The sequence below is a fragment of the Argentina anserina genome, chromosome 2, assembly GCF_933775445.1.
Source record: "Argentina anserina chromosome 2, drPotAnse1.1, whole genome shotgun sequence".
In the NCBI taxonomy this organism is placed as follows: Eukaryota; Viridiplantae; Streptophyta; class Magnoliopsida; order Rosales; family Rosaceae; genus Argentina; species Argentina anserina.
Genome location: NC_065873.1, coordinates 15,062,635 through 15,082,992, shown reverse-complemented (window position 1 = coordinate 15,082,992; position 20,358 = coordinate 15,062,635). Strand labels below are relative to the sequence as shown.

Here is a 20,358-nt window from a genome sequence, read left to right as displayed (position 1 = left end):
ATTAACCATGATTATTAGTTTCACTAACTACTGCACTAAAAACTACTACCGAACTTGTATAATAATTCATTTTATAATCCAACAAATAACTCCAAATCAAAGCTTTGGAAGTTTTACACCATCCCTAAACATTTTAATACTAAGATTGCTTTGTAAACTCTACAAAATGATTATCATTGTATAATATATATATATATATATATTATATATATCTTTTAGGATGTTGAAGAAATTGTAGAACAATGACATATCAAAATATGATGCTCTTTTCTAATTAAGCATGCATCTTTCTCCATTATTTATAGGGTTAGGCATAGCAAGATTTACACTCAACTGTGGAGAAATATCAAATATTAATAAGGGAGTTTCTATTCATACCTTTCAAAATAGTATTTAGACCTCATTCTTTTTCTAATTGCGTTTTAACTTTTTCAATATATATGAAATCACCAAAAAGATATATAAGAGTGAAAAAAAAAGAAAAAAAATCTCAAACTGCCTATTTTATAATTTTACTTTTTCTTGTTAATCCTTTATTTATTTATTTTAGGCTAACCCTATTTTGGAATAATAAATTGAATAAGATAATTTAATTACTTTCATTTTTTATTGTTAAACATATAATAAATAACATTCTTAATCTTCATGTATCAATTGAAAAACTACATATAATTTTTGATAAACTTATTATAAGAGAAAAAAATTGTTCAATAGATGTTAGAATTTTTCGTGTTGATTTTACCATTTGGCGAGTTTCAAATCAATGAATGAATAAAAAATAACAATATTATTAACTATGAATTTAGGAGTGAAAAAGAAAATTAATTTGAGAAGATAGATTATGTAATTCTAAAAAAAATTCGATTTTTTATAATAATTGAATATAAAAGTAGAATTGAAAAAATATTAATGGATAGTAGATTGATTTGATATATAATAATAATATATTAATTATAGACATTCTCGGAAAAAGTATGGAAGTCTAAATAACATTTTAAGAATTTGTAAAAGTAAAAGAGAAATATATTAAGTGTGGAGGTCCAAATAACATTTTTTGAGGTATGAATAGAAGCTCCATATTAATAATCATGAAATATAATCCTCTAATCCTCTATAACTACTCGATCACCATCAACATCTTCTCCTCCACAACATTTCGATGATTCATGTAATTTTTTCCTCTCTCCTCTAAGGTCTCGACTATTCAAATCACTTAACAAAAAAAAGACCCATATTCCATCACCTAGCAAAACTGAAACCATAAAATTTATGGAAGAAGATGGAGGGCATTATAGTAAACAAATGGATATGTACTTAGGTTTTCTAAATACTATAAAGTAAAATGGAGGTGCATTAAGTAACAAATGTAGATATAGCAATATTGGAGGTGCAACTAGAGTCTCTTAATTAGAAATGAGGTACAAATAAATGTTGAAACCTATTAAAGTTTAGCATGGGATATCGTCATGTGTTTGCATTCACAACTTTAATTTATTATTTTTTAAATAATTATGTTTTGTCGATACTTACGGTTGAGTTTTGATACTATTGATTCTTAAGGAGATATAATCATCTAGATTTAAAAACAATCATTTTGACAATATAGTATAATTTTGACACGCTCATTCTTATGTCACGAGTTTGCTTGAGTTGTCAGTTACTTCAGTTGCGATTGAATACCCGTACATGACAACATTCTCTATTAAATTAGATGCGCTCATTCTCGTTTTCAGGTCCACTTTAGTATCAATTTATGTTTGAATACCCACACATGACAACATTTATATTTTTAATACGCTCATTCTCGTGTCTTGAGTCTATTTGTGCATCCGTTACTTTATTTATTTTTAAATATATTTGCAAAATAAAACTCGAACTGTTTTTTTGGTTCATTTTTTTATATCTTTCAATAAAAAGAAGAGGTCAAATACAATAATAAGTTGATGCCACATATTAATTACATCATAATCAACACTAATGTTTCACCTAAAAATTGGAAAATAACCACATTGAAACATCTCTATCCCCATATGCTTCACGACATTAGTTATTTACTATGTCATGTCTTACTCTATTGTAGTTTCTAGACAGTAGTTACGTTTCAACAACTTGATATCAGGATTTGTTGTATGAAAAACTTAATTACATTAGAGAAGTACACGAAACGCTCTACCATAATTATTTTCTTAAAACCAAAGTATGTGAATAGTTGACTTGAGAGATAAAATTTTCTCCCATACAACTTGGTTAAGATCACTTACTAAAAGGATTTTAGTACTAATGCCATCGAATTAGGGCTTGAATTAAACGAGGATTAAAAAAAGGGAATAAAATAACAATAAAGGCAAAAAATGGCAAAGCGGGATTAGCATGGGCACGATTCATGGCCAATTCTGCGCACTACTACGGCTTTATACATTCGAGCGGAAACCCAGAAACAAAGAACCTCATAATATAAAAAAAAAACAAAAATATATTATCCCATTTAATCTATGGTTGTAATTTTATATTTTCCCCAAAAATCTTATATATAATTCTCTGTCAGTTTGAACCCTCTCTCTCTCTCTCTCTCTCTCTCTCTGAAATCCGCGTCGTCGTCCATATAAAACCCAGACCTCCGTTCACGACGATCTCTCTCTCTCTCGCATTCGTTTTTTACCGGCTTCAATTTCGTGCCGGCGGTTCCCTCGCTCAATGGTGATGGAAGACAACGAGAGCTGCGGGAGTAGAGTAGTGTTAAACGACACGTCGTCTTCTCCGGCTCAGTCCCAGTCGCGTCAACACCGCCTGAAGCTTCAGGTCTACAATGAGGTTCTTCGCCGCCTCAAGGACTCAGAAAACGACGAGGCTCTTCTCCCTGGCTTTGATGAAGACCTTTGGGCTCACTTCAACCGTCTCCCCACTCGGTACACCTCTCACCTTTACCTTTTGCCTCTCTATTTTTTTTTACTTTTTTTTTTACGAGACGATGTGATGTGCATGTGTGAGGTTCTGGTTGATCTCGATTCTCTTCGTATTTTCATGGATTAGTTAGTGAATTTTGGATTTTCTCTCGCTTCGTTTTTGGTAGTGGTGATCTTGTTCTTCACGTTATGGCGTTCGTTTCTGTTAGTTTTGAGCCAGCGAGAGTAGAATCGAGACAGCTGTAGCGATTTGAAGCACAGTACTGTGTTGTCGGTTTGAAATCTGGATTCTGGAGTTGGAACTTGGCTAGATCAGTGTCTCTCATGCATTTACTGATGACTTATTAGTGTAGTTTTCGATGATTTGAAACGATCGTCCGTTGCGAAAATGTTTTCAGGTATGCGTTGGATGTGAATGTGGAGAGGGCAGAAGATGTGTTGATGCATAAAAGGTTGCTGCATTTGGCGCATGATCCAGCTCAAAGACCGGCGATCGAAATCCGGCTTGTACAGGTTAGTTGATGTCTGCTTATCTGTGATCTGGCTGAACGAATCGATGACATCCAGATGGAAGAATCCTTATTATGTGTTTTTGATGCTTATTCTTAGCTGTTTGTTCTTGTCATGTTGCTATATTCACCAGGGATTCAGTGCAATCTTTTCTTGCTTAGGCTTAAACTTGGATGTGGATAAGGCCTGAGTTGTAATTACTTAGCGGTTTATCTAGCTACATATTACATTCAAGATGTTAGAAATTTGTTATTAAGGAGTCCAATGTTTATAACTTAATTGATGAAATGATAGTAAGACACGATAATTATCCTTGACTAATTCTTATAAGGTTCATATGCTTTTCTTTTTGTGTGGAAATTATGCCACCTCAGAAATGTAGACATTTATAAAGTCAAATGACTTTAGTAATAAAGTTCCCTTTCAGAAAAGTCTCTTGTCTCATCTTCTGCTGTAATTTTTCTCTCATACTTTGTCCCGATTTTTGTTTTTTTTTTTTGCATATTTGTAGGTTCATCCAACCACAGATGGAAATATAGATTCTCCGGGTAAAGAAGCTGCCCAAAGCCCAAAGTTATCTAGCAGACAAAGGTAAACTTCTGTTTACCTACGTTGGATTTTTCATCTCACTGCCTGATTATTGCTAAGCATTTCTTATTTCTTCTCATATGCCAGTTTACATCCACCTCCAGCATTTGGCTCATCACCCAACCTTGAAGCCCTTGCACTTGAATCGAATAAAGCTCATGATCAAGATGATGAACAGTCTGTACATGCCAACTCACAGATGAGTCGGTAAGTAGCCATTTCTGTTTTCTTGGAATACATTTGTATAACTCTCATCTTCTTCTTTTATTTCTGTGAGGCCAAAAAAAGAAGAGTTTCGGGTTGACTCATGTGCTTGACTAAATTACTTTTTCTATTCTATGTTTAAGTTGGTTTCAATGAAAGGCTCTTGGAGATCATCTTCAGTTAAGTGTGATAATATTTCTATCCAGCTTTTGATTGGTTTTAGATTTGTAAGTACTTGTTAGCCATAATTATTTGATATTGATTCCGAATGTTTTTTTTTTGTTTGAGATCCTGATGCACTGGATAAATCCTTCATCGATTTATTGTATTATTTCTTAAACTTAACTTTCATTTCAATTTCAATGTGCTCTTTATTGATAATGTATGATACTAATGAAGTAAAGTGACTTCAGTTGCTTATGAGTTGTGGTTAGTCTTAATTTAGTTTAAATGATGCAGGCCTATGCATGAAATCACTTTCTCAACAGATGACAAGCCAAAACTACTCAGCCAGGTACTTGAGTGGTCTTTATCTGAAAGCAAACAAGTTTTCCAATGATTTTTGCAATATCCCTTTCCATAGACAGACTAAGCTTATGGCAATAAATCTACTGAGTTTGAGAACTTTACTCACTGCTAAGCTATGCACATGCAATACTTGACTAACGTTGCACTGATAATACAAACTTCATATGAGAAGAGTATATCTTTCTATCATAGTACCTCTCATTTTTCACTGTCTTGGCTCTTGCAATAAATTTTGCAGCTGACTTGCTTGCTCGCGGAGATTGGGCTGAACATCCAAGAAGCACATGCATTTTCCACGCTGGATGGTTACTCCTTGGATGTCTTTGTTGTTGACGGCTGGCCTTACGAGGTACATACATTCAGACTCTTCATAGATTATTAACCTTTGCCAAAAATAGATCATAATGTGAAGTGGGAATTGAGAGAAAGCGACACTCTCATCTATTGTAGTAAATATTTGAAGTTGTTCTTTTATCATTGCATGGTAAGCATGGTTTTTGGTTACAACAGTTCTTTGGAGAAATCATTATAGTTTCAGAATCTGGCCAGTTTATTGTCAAATTTTATATTATTTACAACAAGCAACTGAGTGATTGAAATATTGCCGAAACAGGAAATTGAGAAGCTCAAGTCTGCATTGGAAAAGGAAGTTTTGAAGATTGAGGTGAGTTTGTTGTTACATGGTTCAGTTGTGCAATATTTAGTAGGGGAGGTGACAGTGAGTAAGGCCTACTTGTGTTATTGCAATCTTATGAGAGATTCCTCATGTATCTGAGCAGGAACCGTGGCCAATATGTCGATCATCATCTTCTGGCAGTGATCATGACCAAGTAGTGATCAAATCTGAATCTAATCATCTGACCATACCCAATGATGGGACTGATGTATGGGAAATTGATCCTAAACAGTTAAAATTTGGGAACAAAGTTGCATCTGGATCCTGCGGTGATCTGTAAGTTCAAAATATTTATGCTCCCAGCTAATCATACACTTTTGAGCAGCAGTTTATTGACCTGTTGCATTTGATCAGATACAAAGGTACATACTGTAGTCAAGAAGTGGCCATCAAAGTCCTCAAGCCTGAGTGCGTAAATTCTGACATGCAAAAAGATTTTGCCCAAGAGGTCTTTATTATGAGGTATGTTAAATCAAATTGACCTCCATGTTCTCTACCATTTCAGAAGACCTCACATGAGCAAATACCTAGGAATAATTTTTACTCGTCAGCGAGTTATTAAGCTTCATAACATGTCAACTGAAGTTTGAAGGGCGATAACTATGGCTGTTTGTTTCTTGTAGTCGTACTTCCTCTAGAAAATAAAGCAAATAGTGTGGTTTTAGACACCATGAAATGAACTCAGTTGAATATTAGATGCCTGTACTTGACATTTTCTTAGATGTTTGTGATTGTATCTAACCTTTTAACATCATTCACTACATGAGTCCTTTCCTCAAGAATAGGGGTGAGAGGAGAGGTTCAATTCTACCATCATGTCTTTCCCGGATTTTTCTGTATCGGCTATCCCTACTTTAACGATCTAGTCTTTGAATCTTGTAGGAAAGTTCGGCATAAGAATGTTGTGCAGTTCATTGGTGCATGTACCAAGACTCCAAGCTTGTGTATTGTAACAGGTGAGTTCCATTGAATGATTATTTTTGGCAAGTCAAATGAAAATTTGAGTACCCACTATTTTATTTTAAATACTTACCTTACCTTATATACATATTTGTATTTATGCAGAGTATATGTCTGGTGGAAGTGTGTATGACTACTTACATAAGCAAAAGGGTGTCTTTAAGCTTCCCTCCTTGCTTAAGGTTGCAATTGATGTTTCTAAGGGAATGACCTACTTGCACCATAATAACATAATCCACAGGGATTTAAAGGCTGCCAATCTCTTGATGGATGAAAATGAAGTAAGAGACCCAGCGACATATTTCCTGTAATAAGATAAATTCAGTGTTTATGCCAGTTCTTATATAGAAACAGTCCTGACACGTGCTTCACCTTAAAGGTTGTCAAGGTTGCTGATTTTGGGGTTGCCAGAGTCATATCTCAATCAGGAGTAATGACGGCAGAAACTGGGACATATAGGTGGATGGCTCCAGAGGTATGCACTGCCTTCCCTCTAACTTCTTTGTATTGAGAGATTATTTTTGTTTTGGGGGGGGGGGGGGGGAGGGGGATTTTGGATTAGTCATAAAACCAAAGTCATGAGAGAGAGAGAGAGAGAGAGAGAGAGAGAGAGAGAGAGAGAGAGAGAGGTAATTGGCTTCTTCAACTGACATAACCAACTTTCACTAGTTTTTGGATTAGTCATAAACCAACTGCTACATTGGCTCATGATGATGGACAGTTGGAATTGTGAATTCTGATTTGTTTCTTATGTTGTCATTTTCTTATAACAGTTCTTTTGCATTGAAGGTTATTGAACACAAGCCGTATGACCACAAAGCTGATGTTTTTAGCTTTGGAATTGTGTTGTGGGAGTTGCTGACTGGAAAGGTATTGCTTGCTTAAGCATTTCTATTACCATTGTTCTTTGTTCTTTTTGCTCATTTGTAAGACTTTGTACTCTGTTTCAATTTGCAGCTTCCGTATGAGTACCTGACCCCACTACAAGCAGCTGTTGGAGTGGTCCAAAAGGTAACTATTGATTCCCCAAATTGCATAGTCAATTGCTAGCATGGAAATTCTGGTCGTTTTGTGTTGGGATTAGTTTTCTTGATAAATTTGTTATACCATGCCTGCTGAAGGGACAAGTGATGCACAAATTAATATGCAACTGTTATTTACATTTGAGTTTCATGATTTTCAGGGTTTACGGCCAACCATTCCAAAGCAAACTCATCCAAAGCTTACTGAGTTGCTTGAGAAATGCTGGCAACAAGATCCAGCATTAAGACCCGACTTCTCAGAAATCATAGAGATTCTGCGTCCATTAACCAAGGAGGTAATCTGGTCATGGGCACACAGGATTGCCATTTGTGTTTGCTTCCAGCCATTGAAAAAGCATGTCTTAATAGCATGATCAAAAGCTTTGCTGTTGCTCTCAGATGGCGCTTACATGAGTTTTTTTTTTGTTGAACAGATTGGTGATGATGGAGAAGAAAAACGCAAGGCACCAGGAGGGTTTCTGTCCGTCCTTAGACGAGGTCATCACTAATTAAGACACATATTTATAACAAAAGCAAATGACTACAGCATGGGGAATTCCCCATCTATTTTCACATATCATGTACAGTGTTACACCCTCATATCTGTCTTTTGCAGTTCATATGAAAGTCAATTTTTTAACAACCGACCATTCTGGTTTTCTGTATTTTCCGGCGACTAATCCATATCATAGCAACTTAACATTACTATGTAAGGGGATCGGTGCAAATCTCCTGCGGCTGCGGAATGGTGTTTTGCCGTGTTTTCGTTTCACCAAAATCATGGGTTTGTAATGAGTTGGGTTATCTTCGGAATTGTTGGAATATGACAAGGCTACATACTCTTTTCAATCAAGTTATCTCAATTTTTCTTCAAAAGGCCATTCGTTATTGCCCTAAGACCTCTGCACTACTGCCAAATATGTATTTGGTTGTCAAATTTAAATGCGAGGAACATTTTCTGTTCGAATTAATTTTCTTCTGCCGCCAAGTGATAGTGAAGAGTGCAACGAGCTCCATGTATGGACTTCTCCCTCTGTCGATGTAAGGGTGCTGTGACCATCGAAATAGGAGCTCTTGAAAATATCAGTTTCGACAAGTTGGCGGGTAAATCATATACAAAGGCTTTGCAACTTAGCTTGTAACCTCGTCTATTCTCAAGGCTAGCTCTTATTTTGGGTGTTCCATAGCCGATGTTGGCTAGAAGCAATATAGTTGAGGCCATGGAGCACCCCTTCCAGGTACTTTGATTCTCCTTTTCCTCGACGCTGGACCTTCAGTGGCCTGTGCGATAAGCATCTTCGATCTCAGTATCGTCGAAGAAGGAAGAGGTAGATGGTTAGAGCATCTCCAACAGTTTTGTTCTATAATAGAGGAGGAAATTACAAAATTTCTATAAAAAAAATCACCAATTTCAACAACTCTTCTATAATATTTGACAAAATAAAATGCATTTATGCATAATTTAATGAATTTAGAAAATTATTATATATTTATTCAAAATAAAGAAATGATTTTATCAACCTTTTCATTTATAAGAAAGAGAGAGTGAATTCTAAGAGCAAGTAATAAAGTTTAGAGATTTTCCAATAAATTATACAAGTTTGAGAACTCTATAAATCTAGAGATTTTCATTCTCTCTTCCCACTTTCTCTAGAATAAAGGATGTTTTACATTAACTGTTGGAGCAAAAATGTGGTATTTTTACTCTAAAATATAGATTTTTATAGTTTTACAAGAGCTGTTGGAGATACTCTTAAACACAATGTTTTTTTTTTAAAAAACTCACCTCAAGACTCGCCTGAGGCTTAACAAACTTAAAACTACTTATAAAACATCTCTGTTTTTTTTCTAGGCAGTGAGGTTTAAAAAACTTACGTCTTTCACGCCTATAGCTATGTTTTTCACGTATTTTACTACGTCTTAGAAAATAATTTTTTATGTATTTATATATATATATTATATTTAATTGATGAAAAATATCTAATAAGTTTGGATTATGAATTTCATTATATCTAAATATAATAATTGGTAAGTTTTCATGTATATATGTTCTATTTGTATGTATATAATCATACATTTACATATTTAACTACTAATTTTTTATAACATAAGGCGTAAATGCATCTCAAATTTTAAAGTTCAATGCTATGAAGAAAATGTTTTGGGGCAAGCTTTGGCGTTTTAAAACAATGGACATATGCGCATATGACGAGGGATCGCAGTTGAATTGATGGTCTAGTGTATCATGTATGGACCACAGCCATGCAACTATATATGAATAGGTAGAATAGCTGAGAAAGGATCGATGAACTCTTTTTTCTCTTGCAATATTCAGCATTTTACGATTTCGTCACTTTGGCTAATCTGACTGTCCTACTGCAACTTTAGTTCAGCAGTTGAACACAGAAACAAACCTTGATCTCCAGCCAAAGCACCAAGCCACCGTATATAAGAAAAAATGAGTTGCAGCAGCCAGCATGCAGTGCCTAACTGCCTACTAATCTGATATTGCGACTGGAGGCGGCACGAACAGGGATTTTACGACTTTGGCACCCTGTTGTTGTCAAGCGGAAGACCAAAGTCCTGCTACGTACGACGTCCACCATGTCATCACCTCGATCACTACGGATAGCGTCCGGTCCGGCCGGTACAGCGAGAAGTATGGCCGGGTTAGCCGCCGTGCCTGAGCAGTGATTAAGCGCCAACATGGCAACATCCATGTTGCAGCAGATTTTGACATTATTAGTACCCAGTAGTGAAAAAATGCTAAGCTTGAGCTTCTCAAGACAGGATAATCTTCAAAATTGAAACACTCAATCAGACTGAAAATGTTACAAATCCAAAGGTATGTAGACTAGAGGGTCGTCTTTATTGATTAACTGCATAGAGTCGTACGTAGTATAAACAGCTGGAGTTATGAGCTAGAGGGTCCTCTGTTGAATCATAGGCGCCTAGTACAAAGAAATTGCCGCAGATTTAAATTTCGCAATGAAACATTGATCCATTACAACTGGGTTCTTGTCTTCTTGATCTTGTAATAGTTGCATGTGATTTCAAGAAACCAACATCAATCTCGTAACGATTTGCATATAAGAATTGTCCAGTTTACAGACTTTCAACCTCAGTGTTGAGCCGCTCTAGCTGTTCAAGCATAAACAAATGCTGTGTAGTGGGGGAGGAAATGTTACATGATCCCTCGCCATATTAGTCAATAGGTGTGTAGCTGATAAAAGGAATTCAGAGGGATTAATATAGAAATTTATGAATTATATATAGAAATTTGAGATGATTTAATATTTAAAATTTCATTTTTTTACTAAAATTTAACTAGAAAAATAAAATTTTCAGCAATTTGATCCCGTGTGTAGCTATGCTCTTGACTATAAACCACATATTGGGACTAATCTTGATGTTTTGCGTAGCTAACACATGGACTAATCTTAAGATGCATCATAAAACTCATCCTATAACGAATCTATAAATTCTTCTCATTAGCTATACTCAAGGCACATCATATGCATTTAGCTAACTTTTACACATATCAAATGTACCCCTTGCTATATAATAAGCTAAACTTTAAGCATATGAGATGCAATCCGATATCAACAAGGTGAGTTAAAGACAAATCTCTTACTCCTATGCCCTAATGTACTACTTTAACCATCACACCTAACTTGCCTAAAAGCCCAGAGTAGTTGATAGATGGATCCTTGCCTAGGCTGCATGGAATCGGGTGCGGGTACGTGGAAGCGAAGCGTTTGGAAACGTGGAAGCGTTTTTTTTTCCAAAAATTAAGGAAGCGGGTGCGTTTTGGAAGCGTCGGAATAATATATATATATTATATAATATTTTTATATTTTATTTTTTAATTATTTTATCTAGTATTAAAATAACTAGATAACTATTAATGACTTATTTTCTAACCCATGATTATCTTTAATTATAGCATTATTAAAGCTTCATTTCAAAATTCAAACAAAAGAATGTACAACATAGTGTGAAGGTGTTGGGCACGTGCAAGTCAAAGAGACATCACTTAGATGAAATTGATAAAAAAGGTTCGTCTTCTCTCTGTCTCTCTCTCATATGGATTTTTTTTCATATCTCTCCACAACTCTCTGTCTTCTCTTTATATCTCTCTCATCTAGATTTTCCTGATATCTCTCCCCTTATTTCTGACACATATTAGATTGATTGATGCTGATAATCTTTAACCGCTTAACGAAATAAATAAGAAGATGAGACGACAAGAAGAGTCTCAAGACATTGATTGATGAAATAGAGGTAGAGAAATAATCACGCTTCCAATTTGGAAGTCAACGATTCCGCCGCGCTTCCGTCGCGCTTCCAATTTAGAAGCCAACGCTTCCGCCGCGCTTCCAATTTGGAAGCCAACGCTTCCGCCACGCTTCCAAACCCACCTTTTTCGGAATCGCGCTTCCGTCGCGCTTCCCCGCGCTTCCGAGCGCTTCCGCTCCCGCTTCCGCTTCCGAAGCGGGAATCGGTCGTCCAACCAAGCTTCCGTGCTATGTAGATCCTTGCTCACTTCCACCTCACATAGTGATGACATGAAACAAACCGCTATGCTCTCGCTGCTTTCTCTTTCCGCCGGTACCTAGTTGACTAAAGCACCAAGAGATACGGACACCCTCTCAATTTTTTTGCACGCAACCTAGTTACCTATCACTATATTATCATGCACTTGAAAATCAAATCAATCAAAGTCCTTAAATATAAAAACCCCCAACGACATTCTTTTGGCCCAATGCTGTGACTGTCACCATCCCACACCAACGTATGCCCGACGCGTAAATTCCAAAACCCAAAACCCTCGTGCACCTTTAATCATGGGACACCTGGCCCTCCGCATTTACGGCCTTGGAGTTAATATGACCTGGATAGGTTGGGTTGTAGAGGAACAGACAAGTAAGTTTTTGCCACGTTAGGATCGGAAACTTCGTGGAGGTTGGATTTTGGTGAACTGCAGGTGAAATTTGGTTGTTTTCTCCGCTTTAGAGCAGGAAATGCGTTGCGCCACGAAATCTCGCTTGAGAGGGAGAGACGCACGGAGTTTAGCGCGCGAAGTTTTAGGTACAGCACTGCTTTTTACTAAAATACCCTTCTTGAGATCATATATGTCATTATGTCATGGTTGAAATTTTGCAGCTAGATTTTAATTGTTTGGTAAGTAAATCGGAACAGAATCGAGTCGGATGTATTTCAGGATCATAACTAAATCGGATATATTCTTAAAAGATATTTTCTGGTATTATACATACCGATTGAGTTATTCTCTAATTGAATGAGGTTTTAGGCCCAAACACGCTAATAAGATATAGAAATGCTGGTGTACATCGGAAAAGACGTAATGCCTAAGTTTGTGAATTAATTATGGTAAATAGTACAATCAATACTATGAGTGAACTAAGAAAGTATTTCCTCATGACAAGATAAATGTTTCATTTTATGTTTTCTTTAGTTATTATTGATAATGGACCATAATGATACCAATTTTGTACGCATGTAAGCTATACACGTGACATAAAAAATTGCAACTATATATGTCTGAAAAATTAAACATGCTCACATAATTAACATAGCAAGGCTCGAGGTGCATCATACACGGGCCAAAAATATAGCTTAAATCCAAACTGATATGCAACCTAGATACAAAACCAAGATTCATGCCTCATAAGTCATAAGTAAGCATAATCAAGTGAAATCTGAACAAATGTGCGCTTGGTACAAAGTACTTTTTTCCTTTTTTTTGCGTGATGATATTAGGTGGACTTATCGTTGGTGGTGTTTGACAAACAACTAAACAAGGATCATGAATACTCTTGATGTATGGCTTTGTGCTTAACCAATGTAATAAAATCAATATTGTTGAACGTCAAAAAATATAACATTACGATGAGAAATTTTTTTTTTTCAATGAAGCGGTCTAGAAGAGCCCTGCTAGGGTTAGGGGGTGGCGTCCACTATTGGTTCAACCACTCCGCTCTTTGGATCGAGACCAATGGGTGGCGACGACATTAGATCAAAGATATTTCTCCCTCGACTAATGGCGTAATTATGGCCTCGTGCTAAATCTACAGAGGAGCAGGACGATGCGGTGGTGCTGATTTGGGTGGTGACATCGAGGGCTTGGACCACTGGTAAACCATCCTGGGGTCCTGGGTCCGGATATGGGATCTAGGTCATCACCAGTTGCAAGTTGTAGGTGTTGGTTGGTGGCAAGGTTGGCCTCATGTTGAGTATCGACGACGAGCTCTCTTTTTGTTTGGAGCTCCGGTACTCCAGGGTCCTTTGTTGGTAGGCCGATGACGGTAGGGTTCAACACATGTTGTGATGGCTTTGAGTGTTGGGCGGCGGCTGGTTGAGGGCTCCCTTGTTCCATCAAAAGATCCTAGTGCAGCTCTGGTTGGAAGTGCTTGGGTGAGTACTAGGCATGGTTGGGTATTTTTGGGCATGTTTGGAGCATGGGCTCTGAGGCCCAGTCACTGTTGGGTCGGGATCTTGGACATGCGCGGATCCAAGGCAAGAAGTGGGTGGGCTCAAGCCCAACCGAGAATTTTGAAAAAAAAAACCCTAAGTATATATATATTTTTTGGTACTACACTAAATCACTAATACTTTCACTCTCTATATCCTTAACAATATAATTCTCAGTTCTCTCAATCCCTCACTCTCTGGAGGCTGGACAAAGGCATGCATGGACTGCCAAATCAAACAATGGTGTATTGGTTTCAAATTCTAAATTGGGAATTTGATTATGCTTTTTTCTGGTATGAACTCTAAGCTTTGTCAAATGATTATTGCTAAAATTTATACTTCTTATTGATTTACAATAATTTAATTTTAGTTTTAGGTTTTATGACTTATATTACAAATTCACAATTAATATGAATTTTTATATTTGCTTTGCTGTTGTGTTTGCCTTGCTGTTGTGTTTGCATATTTGTTACATTTTGTCTAATATAAGCATTGTCTTTTAATATGTAGGTAGTCTCTAATAAATTGTCTAATTCAATGCTGAAGTTAAAGCATTTTAAAAAACTTACTAGATGGTATCCAATAATTAATGCCTCATCTTCAAGTTTTAATATGATTTCTACTCCTTCCGTAGCTTCTCCAAACTTTGATGATGCACCATTGCCTTTAGAGTCTACAGTCAGTTTAGTGGATAATTCTAAGAAAGAGTATGCTGATTTTGTTGACAACGAGATGATGATCCATGACTTTTAAAATTTATCGAACCGTAGGATTAGATTTACTTAGTTTATTCTTATATTGTATTTGATGAGTAAGGATCTCTCAAAGTGTATTTTTTCCCACTTAATATAAGTCTCTCACACTGTCAAGATTTTTCATATATATTTTTTTCGTTTCATAGAAACTCAAGCTTACCTGAACTCCAATTCCTGGATCCGCCACTGATCTTGGAGGACAACCTTTGCATATTGGTTCTTCGCTTATCAAAGAGGTTCCTATTGAGGGTGACTCCTACAAGATGTTTCGAAAGCGCTCTCAACGTAATTGAATAAATGAGTTTCGTCTCATAATTCTTTGGTTCTTTTTTTTATTCCAAAATTATGGTTAACAATATTGAGATTGTTAGACTTTGTTTTGGTTTATTTTACATGGTTCCATTAATTTGACGAAACTTTAATAAAGTGGATCATATTTATGTTGTACTCTTACATTTAATGTGAATGACAAATTGTCGCTCGTTTAAAAATAAACATTAGGATCAGACTCGATTTAACTAAAATAACAAATACAATCATTAAAGTTCAATCACCTCATAATTTTCCGACTACGTACATATATACTAAGGAAACAAGAAATGGCAAAATAGTAATTAAACAAGCAACCTAGGTTGTTATATAAAGATTCGAAAAACCTAAAAAACCTAAATGTAAAAGCGGCCCAACACCCCCATCTTGGTCTTTTTCTTTCTCGATCGTTTCTTAATAGCCATACACCCCTACCCGTCGGCGCAAACACGTTCTCTCTCTCTCTCTGAATTTTTTGTTCACTTCCTCTTCCACTGTACAAGCGTCAACCTAATTCCCAGAAAAACCCTCTCTTAATTCCTAAAATATAAAAACAAACGTTCAAACCGAACTCAGATTCCAATCTCCAGCGACTTCCCTGACGTTACGGTGTTACAGATATATATATATATAAGTATATATTATTATATTTCTCGAAGGTGCTATATCTGTCGAGTCCCGCATGGATTTCTCACTGAGAAAATCCTTCAAATCTCTCGCCTCCAGTAACCACTTGCGAAACGAAACACTAGACCAGCAACGAGAAACTCCCCATTCTATTAGATCACCACAACCAATTACACCAAGCTATGAGCACCTCCGCCGACCGCCGCGAGGTGATTGTTAAGATCGACCAAGGCAACTCCGGTAAGGAGGCGAACACGGCCAAGCGCAGCGGCCTGGTTTGGCGGGAGGGCAGCATTGATTTATGGAAGGAGGGAGTGAGCAATGGCGGCATGGGTTTTGAGTTTGAGAAGACGCCGCCGAGGAAGACGGCTCAGGCGGCGGCGGAGGAGGACGATCCGTCGTCGAAGCTGATCGGGCAGTTCTTGCACAAGCAGCGAGCCTCCGGCGGCGGTATGTCGCTGGACATGGATTTTGAGATGGACGAGCTCCGGCAGCAGGACCTGGCGCCGGTGGCGGAGTCGCCGAGGAACTCCCGCACGTCGAGGGAGCTCAAAGTGTCGTTCCAGTCGCCGGCGTTGGACATCGCCGCCGATTCCGAGTCGGTTCGGGGGCGGCACAAGAACTTCGCCGACGAGGAGCGGCGCCGCAGCAGTCAGCTCAGCAGCGACGGCGCTGACGTCATCAGGTGCTCGTCGAACGCATCGTTCCGGCGGGAGGTGTCGTTTCAGAACAGGTCGGAACTGCTGAGGATGAAGACGAAGTCGAGGTTGATGGACCCGCCCGAGGGCTGGGACGAGGGTCCGGGTCGGGTCCTAAGATCGGGTCTGATGAGGTCAGGGATGTTGGGCCGGAGCGGAGGTGGTGAGGATGAGGAGGATGACCCGTTTGTGGATGAGGACTTGCCTGATGAGTACAAGAAGGCCAACTTCAATGCATTGACTCTGGTCCAGTGGCTGAGTCTGGTTTTGATTATAGTGGCATTGGCTTGTACACTTTCTATAAGGTTTTTGAGGGAGAAGAATCTGTGGAAGTTGAAGATGTGGAAATGGGAGGTGTTGATTTTGGTTTCGATTTGTGGGAGGCTTGTTTCGGGTTGGGTGATAAGGCTCATGGTGTTCTTTGTTGAGAGGAATTTTATTTTGAGGAAGAGGGTGTTGTATTTTGTGTATGGGATCAGGAAGGCTGTGCAGAACTGTATTTGGCTAGGCCTTGTTTTGATGGGTTGGCATTTCTTGCTGATCAGGAAAGTTGAGAAGGAAACCAATGGTAGAATCCTTGAGTATGTGACCAAAGTGTTGCTCTGTCTCTTGATTGGGGGTTTGATTTGGTTGGTGAAGACTCTGGTTGTGAAGGTTCTTGCTTCGTCGTTCCATGTTAGGTCCTACTTTGATCGGATTCAGGATGCACTATTTAATCAGTATGTGATCCAGACATTGTCGGGGCGGCCTTGGATTGAGATACACAAAGGGGAGGATGAAGAGGAGAGGCTTGCTGATGAGGTTAAGAAGCTACAAAATGCTGGGGCTACTATGCCTCCTGACCTCAGAGCAAATGCATTCCCGTCTGGGAATATTGGGAAGCCGGTTGGGAATGGCTCTGGGAGAAGTGGGAGAAGTGGGCTTGTGGGGAAGAGTGGCTTGATCTCAAATCCACTTTTCTAAGAAGTCAGGGGAGACCAGAATCACAATTGGTCACTTGCATAGGCTCAATCCAAAGAATGTATCTGCTTGGAATATGAAGAGGCTCATGAATATAGTGAGAACTGGGCATCTCACAACACTTGATGAGCAGATTCTGGATTCCACCAAGGATGAGGGTGATACTCAGATCAAGAGTGAAGTTGAGGCAAAGGCTGCCGCTAAAAAAATATTTTGCAATGTGGCTAGGCCTGGCTCCAAGTATGTTTCTCTATATTCCCTGTTTGTATTTTATGTGCATCCAACTGCTTTCTTAACTTGTTATGTTGTTCATATCAGTTTCTTTTATTGGTAGAAAGTTGAAAATGTCTACGGCTTCAAAAATTTATTTTCACTTTATAGTTTTAAAGCTTAAAACATGTTCATGTAATGTCCATAGGAAGATCCCAATCATTGAAATTTAATCTGCATGTGCTCTTTGAACACCCATACAGGCATACATATTTGCACTTGAAGTTTTCGTGTTACGCTGTACACACTGTCTATTGTTACCGTCAACATGCTTTTATACTTGGAATTGCCAGTGTATGTACAATATTTGTGCAACTCTAAAATCTCAAATCGGCCTTACAGTTTTTGCTCCAATTTTCTCTAAAACGTTTATGGATAATACGATGTTGATGGCATTTCTTCACCTTTCATGCAAATAAGTTTCTTGGCTGACAAACTCCGGATGACATTAATAGTGCAAACAGATGCCATGTTGGGGTAGGAATTTTGCGACTGTGTCACATAATTTCGTTTAGATTGAGAAAGGAGGAGATGCTCCTTCCTCCGCATAGAAATAAGACTTTAGAGAATACTGGATATGTAAATATTTCTTTTAGTTATATATTGATACAAATTCTATTTATTTCTGGCAGGCACATCTACCTGGAGGATTTGTTGCGTTTCATGGAGGAAGGCGTGGCCTTAAAGACCATGAGTCTCTTTGAAGGAGCGTCTGAGAGCAAGAGAATCAGCAAAACTACATTGAAAAATTGGGTGGTGAGCATGAACTGTCAAATAGATTACTTGACACATCTATTAGGTTTTAAAATTTGTTGACCGCCACAAACTCAAAATTTCAAAATTGTAGGGGAAAGGAAAAATGAATTAAGCAACACAATTTTGCATAACGAACAACATGTAATCATATCAGTAAATATTTTTACGACTGCATATTAAGTAGAACACATGGACTTTGAACTTAATATTCCCATCTCTTTAAAACATTGTCTAAAAATAGTTCTCTTATTTGTACATTTAGTGGTTATAGCTTGTTAACATACATCGTTTATATGTCCAGGTCAATTGCTTCAGAGAACGAAGAGCACTTGCTTTAACACTGAATGACACCAAAACAGCGGTGAACAGACTTCGACGAGTGGTGGACGTATTAGTTAGCATTATAATTTTAGTTATTTGGCTGCTTGTGCTGGGTATCGTCACCAGCGCCAATATTGTTTATGCAACTTCTCAGCTCGTGATCGTGGCATTTATTTTTGGTAATTCATGCAAAACAGTTTTTGAAGCAGTCATATTTTTATTTGTGATGCACCCTTTTGACGTGGGAGATCGATGTGAAATTGACGGAGTTCAGGTAAATTTCCATCTTTACATGTGTCACATTCACTTCAATATCGTACATTCTTATGTTTATGGTCTAAAATCGTTTAATCACTGACTCTCAGATGGTTGTAGAGGAGATGAATATTTTGACTACTGTTTTTCTGAGGTATGACAACCTGAAGATCGTGTACCCAAACAACACCCTTGCAACTAAGCCTATCAATAACTTCTATCGCAGTCCGGACACTGGAGATGCTGTTGAGTTTTGTGTCCATATAACGACTCCGGCAGATAAGATTGCTGTGATGAAGCAGAGAATGATAAGGTAAGTGAAAAGGTCCTTATGCTACTTACTACATTCAAATGATGATGTATTTCAACGTCTGGTTAACATATGATTTGTTATGGTTGCTGTTACAGTTACATTGACAACAAAAAGGAGCACTGGCATCCTGCGCCAATGTTCATATTAAAGGATGTAGAAGAATTAAATAGGATGAGGTTTGCTATCTGGCTGACGCATAGAATGAACTTCCAAGACATGGGAGAAAAGTGGGCAAGGAGAGCCCTTTTACTTGAAGAGATGGTACGGATCTTTCAAGAGCTTGATATTCAGTACCGTCTGCTGCCTATTGACATAAATGTCCGTGGAATGCCTCCCACAACCACCAGTCTGCCTCCCTCTAATATCACAACAACCAAAAACTAAGTGGGGAAACGAGGAAATCCAAAGTCTGATCTCCCGGATGAGTGTGCATATACCCTAAGTGCCTTGGGATATACGGAGAAGGGAGCAGAGTTCATGCAGGAGGATCTAGTAGAGATGGGAGAGGATGATATCCATTGACACTGTTTGATGGATTGATCTCAAGTTAGTTGTCTACAATCTTGAACTAGAGCATATGGAGTAGAAGTTCCGTTTGATTTTCCATAGGGCGTTGCTACTTGCTAATTAGAGTTGTTATTTTTTATTCCGACAAGATGCTAGTTAGATTTGTTGCCACTCATGTCATGTCCTTGTGGTTACGTATATGCATATGTCTATGTAATTATATATCTATTTTAACTTCAATTATCGTCTCCTTCTCACTGACTAGCTAGGTGTTTCAACTGAAGCTGCAATTTTACTCCGTTTGCAAAAAAGACAATTGAAGACCATGAAACAGACTCCAAGAAGCTTCACCGTGCAAAACTTCACAAGTTTCAATGTTTTATCATAAACCCTACAATCTAGCAACCACTACAATCTCTATTTATCCCTCGAGCTCCAATATCATCAATTCTAGTCCTAGAACTAGCCACATTTAGTTTATAGAAACTAGAAGCAGGTTTAATCCGAGTAAGAGCTTCCAAATTTCTAGAAGTACATATAGAAGGTTTTAATATAGCTCTATTCCGACCCTAGTAGTTATTTACTAACACTTCTACACTAAATTTGATAATAATACACGTCATATATATGATGCAAAGGCTATAAAGGGAATCCCAGTCTTCATCTCACTCTCAATTCTACTGCTTAAATTCAATTTGATT

At 37.7% G+C, this 20,358-nt stretch overlaps 2 protein-coding genes across 3 annotated transcripts; both read left to right on the top strand.

The window, feature by feature from the left end:
- The first annotated feature begins 2,612 nt into the window (after nucleotides 1-2,612).
- LOC126782676 (serine/threonine-protein kinase STY46) lies at nucleotides 2,613-8,038 on the top strand. Of its 2 annotated transcripts, XM_050507974.1 has the most exons (16): nucleotides 2,614-2,906; nucleotides 3,302-3,416; nucleotides 3,925-4,004; nucleotides 4,089-4,208; nucleotides 4,665-4,719; nucleotides 4,972-5,082; nucleotides 5,347-5,397; nucleotides 5,513-5,685; nucleotides 5,764-5,871; nucleotides 6,292-6,365; nucleotides 6,475-6,650; nucleotides 6,749-6,844; nucleotides 7,159-7,239; nucleotides 7,327-7,380; nucleotides 7,553-7,687; nucleotides 7,826-8,038. In XM_050507974.1, exons 1-16 carry the CDS (start codon nucleotides 2,695-2,697, stop codon nucleotides 7,898-7,900), a joined length of 1,716 nt encoding a protein of 571 aa, XP_050363931.1. In that variant the 5' UTR covers nucleotides 2,614-2,694; the 3' UTR covers nucleotides 7,901-8,038. The 2 variants fall into 2 exon arrangements, 1 of the variants encoding a protein (XP_050363931.1); XR_007670787.1 differs by lacking the exon at nucleotides 7,826-8,038 and having other exon boundaries at nucleotides 2,613-2,906; nucleotides 7,143-7,239; nucleotides 7,553-7,567.
- A 7,594-nt stretch (nucleotides 8,039-15,632) lies between these two features.
- Nucleotides 15,633-19,534, top strand: LOC126782669 (mechanosensitive ion channel protein 6-like). Its single transcript, XM_050507966.1, is given in 7 exon segments — nucleotides 15,633-15,703; nucleotides 15,705-17,232; nucleotides 17,234-17,475; nucleotides 18,138-18,261; nucleotides 18,563-18,856; nucleotides 18,948-19,150; nucleotides 19,246-19,534. Coding segments are annotated over 7 exon segments (2,751 nt in total).
- Nucleotides 19,535-20,358: the final 824 nt, after the last annotated feature.

What these genes read in the sequence shown, in the direction of transcription:
- LOC126782676 (XM_050507974.1), top strand. Translation starts at nt 2,695, where the DNA reads ATGGTGATGGAAGACAACGAGAGCTGCGGGAGTAGAGTAGTGTTAAAC. An exon ending in TCTGGATCCTGCGGTGATCT is followed by an intron (nt 5,686 to 5,763) that starts GTAAGTTCAAAA and finishes GCATTTGATCAG; the next exon opens with ATACAAAGGTACATACTGTA. An exon ending in CTGTTGGAGTGGTCCAAAAG is followed by an intron (nt 7,381 to 7,552) that starts GTAACTATTGAT and finishes CATGATTTTCAG; the next exon opens with GGTTTACGGCCAACCATTCC.